We start from the raw sequence: 6,108 nt of genomic DNA, 5'->3' as shown, positions 1-6,108 counted from the left end.
GAGTACAGCACCAGGCACATAGTAGGTACTTAATTAATGTATATTTATTGATCGATCTGTACCCAAGGTAAATAATGTCTTTGATGTCGGCCTCAGCCACATCTCTTAAGGTTCTCCACAGTTTGCCCTCATCATTCTGTGAGCATGCCCAGCAGAGGGCACTAATCAACCTTCACATTGACTACTTCTGATAGCCTCAGAGACAATGGCCCAATAATCAGAAATAGAGTTTCTGCCACATGTTCCAAGGGGGTGGTGATTCCCAGCACTAGCCTTTACGGACCCCCCCTTCTCAAACACTGTGACAGTCCAGCACCCCCAGGTCTAGAGGATGAATCACAACGGAGCTCCCATACCCTCTCCCCAAGTTATCCTTTCCATCGGTGGGTGCCTATGAGACGAGCAGTGTGGAGTTATTGATGAAATTACCTGGGTTTTTTCTCTGAGCATCCATGAAAGGACAGTTGGTTAGAAAAAGGAGAGAATCTCAGAGAAGCCAGGCATCTGCCCAATACTGCCTTGTGAAATGACAAGAAAAGACTCTACAGGCGCCATTGCACAAACATGATGTGAAAAGACCCCTTTGATCTACATTTAGCTAAGCCCAATAGAAAACCACATTAAAAAAAAGAAAAGAAAAGAAAACCACATTTACCAAATGAACTAAATCCAAAAATTGTTGTGGTTATTATATTATGAAATTATAATTGTCATCATTATTCATAAATAATACATTATTATTTTATAATATTATAAATATAACAATATTACCTTAATTGAACAAATATTCAATTATTGAAACATGAATTGATCGGTTGTTTTGCAAGGTAGCACCAAGGGAACCAGTTTGAACCAGAAACAACTTTATTTATTTTCTAAGACTATTGAATGGAAGGGAAACTACAATATTGAACATTTTTAAAAAATTAAATCTGAACCCTAATTTTTTTAAACCTTCACCTTTTATCTTAGAATTGATACTAATTATTGGTTCCAAGGCAGAAGAATGAAAAGAGTGAGGCAATTTGGGTTAAGCCCAGAGTTACCCAGCTAGGAGGTATTTGAGGGCAGATTTGAACCCAGGACCTTCTGTTTCTAGGCCTCATTCTCTATTCATTAGGCTATGTAGCTGCCTCAAGAACCTTAATTTAAAAAAAAAAATTAACTCACATTCACACAACCTTGAAAGGTTTAAAAAGATATTCTTCACAATAACGCCGTGAGGTAACTCACATGAACATGATTATCTTCATTTTGCAAATGAAGAAGGTGAGATATGGAGAAATAAGTGCTTTGCCCAGGATTACACTGGTTGGTAAATGTCATGGCCATGACTGGAAACCCCTGGGCTTCTTACTCCAATATTAATGTCATTTCTGCTAAATTCTGCTCCCTTTTTTCATGAAAGAAAACCAGATCCTGGTTTCTTACAATGACCCAGCCTCTTTCTCCTGGATAATGGAAACTCATCAAAGCAGATTTCCACAGAAACAAGAAGATCCAGGAACCAGTAGAGAGACAGAGACAGAGAGGAAGAGAGAGACAGAGGTACATAGACAGACAGAGGCAAAAAGAGGCACTCACATACAAAGAAACAGAGAGAGAGGGAGAGAGTCAGAGATAGACAGTGAGAAAGAGAGACAGAGAAAGACAAAAGACACACCAAGACAGAAACAGAAGCAGATACAGAAGCAGAGAGGCAAATAGAAACAGAGACACTGAGAAAGAGAAAGAGGCAGAAAAAGAGAGCTACACGGAGAAATGGAGACAGAGATAGAGATATGGGACAGAGACAGAGAGAGAGACAGAAGCAGAAGGAGATGAAGAGATGGAGACAAAGAAATAGAGGCAGAGACAGGGAGAGAAAGAGAGACAGAGGCAAAGAGACAGAGAGACAGAGGTAGAGAATCCCAATTGTTAATCAATTCCATAGTCTTAATTAGAGAGATCATAAGCAAAAGATAATCAAGGAAAATCCATATGGAATAATAGCTGGCAACCTGGTACAACTGAAGCTTGGGGTTCTCTATTCCTTTAGCCTGAGGTCTTGGGGCTGTTGCTACCCTTGTTTGACATTAGGAAGATTTCTAGCCCCAGCAGCCTTTCCAACAAAACAAGAGTACATACTACCCAGGGAGAATATTAAATAGGAGTATCCATTACACAAAGGAAACATTAACAATTAAGTGAATCATACATAGATCATAGTTTTAAAGCTGGAAAGGGACCTTCCACCAAGGCCACTGAGTATTACTAAAGCACAGCTCTGATCATGTCACTACCTTGCTCAAGAATCTTCACTGACTCCCTGTTTTCTCTAGGATAAAATTAAAACTCCTCAATTTGGCATGTAAAGCCCTTCTCAATCTGACTCTTGACTATCTCCCTGGATTTACTTCACATTGTGTTCCTTTACACATATATGTCCAGACATACTGGTCTACTTGTTTTCTTTTTCTTTAATTCTGACTTTCTATCTTGGAAGCAATACTAAGCATCAATTCCAAAGCAGAAGAGTGGTCAGGGCTAGGCAATAAGGGTTAAGCAACTTGCCCAAGGTCACAGGACCTAGGAAGTGTATGAGGTCACATTTGAACCCAGGACCTCCAACCTCTAGGTCTGGCTCTCAATCCACTGAGCCATCTAGATATACCCTACTTGTTTTCTCTCAAACTCAGCCTTTCATCTCCCACCATCATGTTTTTGTATAGAGTGTCTTTCATGCCTGGAATATGTTCCCTCCTCATCTCTACCTTTTAGAATCCTTAGCTTCCTTCAAAGTCCAGCCTGGGTCTCACCTGCTCCAGGAAATCTTCCCTGATCTCCTTTCTTATAAATGTTCTCTCTTTCCCTCAATTATCTTAAAATTATTTCTTTTTTCCATTTGCATGACTGTAGAACTCTAGCTTCTGGAGAGCAGGGACTATCCCCGGGGCCTAGCAATCTGCCCTGCTTTAGGACCTGTTTAATAGATATTTGTTGAAATCAGTTTAATTTAATGAAAAACTAGTAATAACATTGTGAGAGGTACTGTGGTACAACAGAGAGCTAGATAGTTAGCTTTGGAATTAGGAAGACTTGAGTTCAAAACCTGCCTTTGACACATATTGGTTGGGTGACTCTAAAGAAGCCACTAAACTCAGTGTTCTAGGCAACTTCATAAGATTACAAGTTTAAAAACCTTTGCGAGTTTGCATTATAGGAGAGTTTCCTTATCAGAAATTAGCTACACTATTGAAATCTTACCACCATTAGAGCTAGCTAGCTAGGTATTACTGTTTTCTAGTCATTTTTCAGTTGTATCTGACTCTTTGTGAACCCTTTGGGATTTTCTTGACAGAGACACTGGAGTGGTTGCCATTTCCTTCTCCAACTCAGTTTACAGATGAGGAAACTGAGGTCAACAGGGTTAAGCATCTTGCCCAGCTTCACACAACTAGTAAGTGTCCGAGGCCAGATTTGAACTCAGAAAGATGAGTCTTCCTGACTTCAGGTCTGCACTCTATCCACTGTGCCACTTACCTGGTAGAGATAGATGGTTAATATTGATAGAAGATAGATTAATAGATGTTAGATAGAGGTAGACAAACAAGATAGATATATAATATTGAGAGATTGAGAGATGCTAACAATAAATCTGGATAGATGGATAGATATTAAAGTTATATTGCTACATAGAAATTAATCAATGGACAGATACTGATAGAGATTGATAGATAATACTGATGGATGATTTATTGAAAGAGATCAGCAGATATGACTAGAAAGTTATTGACTGATGGATAGATATTGAGATAATGGATAGATAAATATTCATGATTCATATTAAAATGTTCATAATTCATAATTCAGATATTCATGGATAGATATTGGTAAATGGATAGATGATAAATAAATAATTAATGACATATTAGTAAGTCATTTAATCCCCCTTGAGCCTCAGTTTACACATCTGCAAAACAGTCATCATAACAATACCGGTAGGTTGTTGTGAGGATCAATGAAAGAGTCTATTATATAAATGTCAACTATTGGAATTGACAGAATTAAGATCCAAACCCAGATGTCCTGGCTCCCAGCTTATTGCTCTTCCCATGCCACCATACTGTTCTAATAGCACTCATGAAAAGGTAAACATTAATTAATTAATTGATTAATAAAATAAAAAGTAAAATACTGTGTTCTTCCCAGGGCAATAGTTGTGACAATTTTGGTGCTACACCTACTGGGTTCCTCTTCCATGTTGTATGTCTGTCTCTTTTCTTTTGAAATGGGCAAGATATTCAGGGACAAGTGCGTTCCATGTAGGGTGGGGCCCAGAACCCCACTATTTCCATCACCAACCCCCCCCCCATTTTGGACAAATAACCTGTCAATCTCTGGAAGTGGGCCAATGGTTCATTCCTGACCTAAACACATAAACCCAAACTCTGGGTGGAGAGAGAGTCCTCTACCATTCCAATTGTGCCCTCTGCATTCAGTGAAGTAGGTGAGCCGTGGGTGAAGGTGGGACCGCCCTATTACACAGGACCTCTATTTACCTTTTATCCACTGCTGTTGACTTTCAGGGGCTTATCACCAGGTCCTCATATCTGGGTTGGGTTGGACTTGCCTGAGAGAGGTAGAACTTGCTTTTTTGCTGCCCCATGTGAGGACAGAAAGGAGAGATTCCAAGAAGCCATTGAGAGAGTAGCAGAGTCAGAGCCAGGGGGACCAGGATGAATACTTTGCTTCTTTCACTGCAATTGCTGCTTGGCCTGGGACTGGTCCAAGGGGTTCTCAGGTGAGCGTGTTACTTTGGCATTGTTTTCAGGAGAGACAGATAAAGGGCCCTCCAAACTCTTGGCTTCCTCTAAAAGGAAATGGTAGTGAGGAAATGTTCATAAAAGCCTGGCTGATGAGATCTTATGGATCATGTTGGTCTAGAGTAGGAGGCCGAATGCCATGGTGGCAAAAGCAATAAGTTTAGAGTCAGAGAAACTGAATTTGAACCCCAGCTCTGACACTATATAACCTGTGCGTCTTTGGTCAAGTCAGTTTCTCTAAGTCTCAGTCTTCTCATCTGTAAAATGGGAGGGGGTGTTAGCTTAGTGACTTCCAAGGCTCTGTCCAGCTCCATACAATTCTATACCTGAAATAACTAGTGGGTCCTCTAAAGGTCAACTTAACCATTCTCTTGCCTCCGCAGGTTTACCCTCTCTGACAAAAAAAGATGATCCTTTTTTTAAGTAGCTGGAGGGAAATAACTCAGGAGGTAGTGAGTTCTTGGTCACTGGATGTCTCCAGGTGAAGGATAGATGACAACTTATTGAAGAAACTGTAAATGGAATTCTTGCTTCAGATAGAGGTTGAATATTTGATCTATGATGTCCTCTCCGAATTCCAAGAATCTATGAAATTCTCCAGCTCCCAGTACTTAAGGCCTGACCAAGAAACTCCATAGGATTTTGATGGAAAAAAAAAAAAAAACAATTAGAAAGGCAGCTGGAGGGCTCAGTGGATTGAGAGCCAGGCCTAGAGATGTGAGGTCCTAGGTTCAAATCTGACCTCAGACACTTCCTAGCTATCTGACCTTGGGCAAGTCATTTAATCCCCAGTGCCCAGCCCTTATCTCTCTTCTGCCTTAGAACCAATAGCAGTATTGGTTCTAAGAGAGAAGGTAAGTGTTTTTAAAAAACAATTATCCTACAGTCTTTGTCCCAGGGAATTCTTTGCCCTCCCTAAATATAGAAAATTTTACTTTCAAATCATGGAATTAGTCATTCTGGTAGAATATAACTTCCTTAAGGGAGGGGCCACTTCATTTTTGGCCTCTGGATATCCAGCACAGTGACTTATATAAAATAGGCACTTAATAAATGTTTATTGAATTGAATTTAACTCTTGCAAGTCTGGAGGCATTCCAGTTTTTTCTTTTGATGTAAGGTCTCTAGCAGAACCCAAGTTCCTTGAGGGTAAGAACTGTTTTTTAAAATTTTTTCCTTTGTATCTTTAATACATAGAATCGTGCCTTGTATGTAGAGAGAGAAAAAGAGAGAAAAAAGAGAGAATGAGAGAAAGGAAAGAAAGAGAGAGAGAGGGAGGAAGAAAGAAAGAAAGAAAGAAAGA

The 6,108-nt window shown here is 39.8% G+C and overlaps 1 protein-coding gene across 1 annotated transcript in view; it reads left to right on the top strand.

Annotated features, from left to right (window-relative positions):
• The first annotated feature begins 4,718 nt into the window (after nt 1-4,718).
• CTSE (cathepsin E) overlaps nt 4,719-6,108 on the top strand; it is a 5,981-nt gene continuing 4,591 nt past the window's right edge. The window contains exon 1 of the mRNA XM_044674937.1: nt 4,719-4,783. Within this exon, the coding sequence (XP_044530872.1) occupies nt 4,719-4,783 (65 nt within the window). The remainder of the gene's footprint in view (nt 4,784-6,108) is intronic.

This window comes from Gracilinanus agilis, chromosome 4 (assembly GCF_016433145.1).
Source record: "Gracilinanus agilis isolate LMUSP501 chromosome 4, AgileGrace, whole genome shotgun sequence".
In the NCBI taxonomy this organism is placed as follows: Eukaryota; Metazoa; Chordata; class Mammalia; order Didelphimorphia; family Didelphidae; genus Gracilinanus; species Gracilinanus agilis.
Note: the sequence above shows the minus strand (reverse complement) of the source record. Positions and strands in the feature narration are given on the sequence as shown.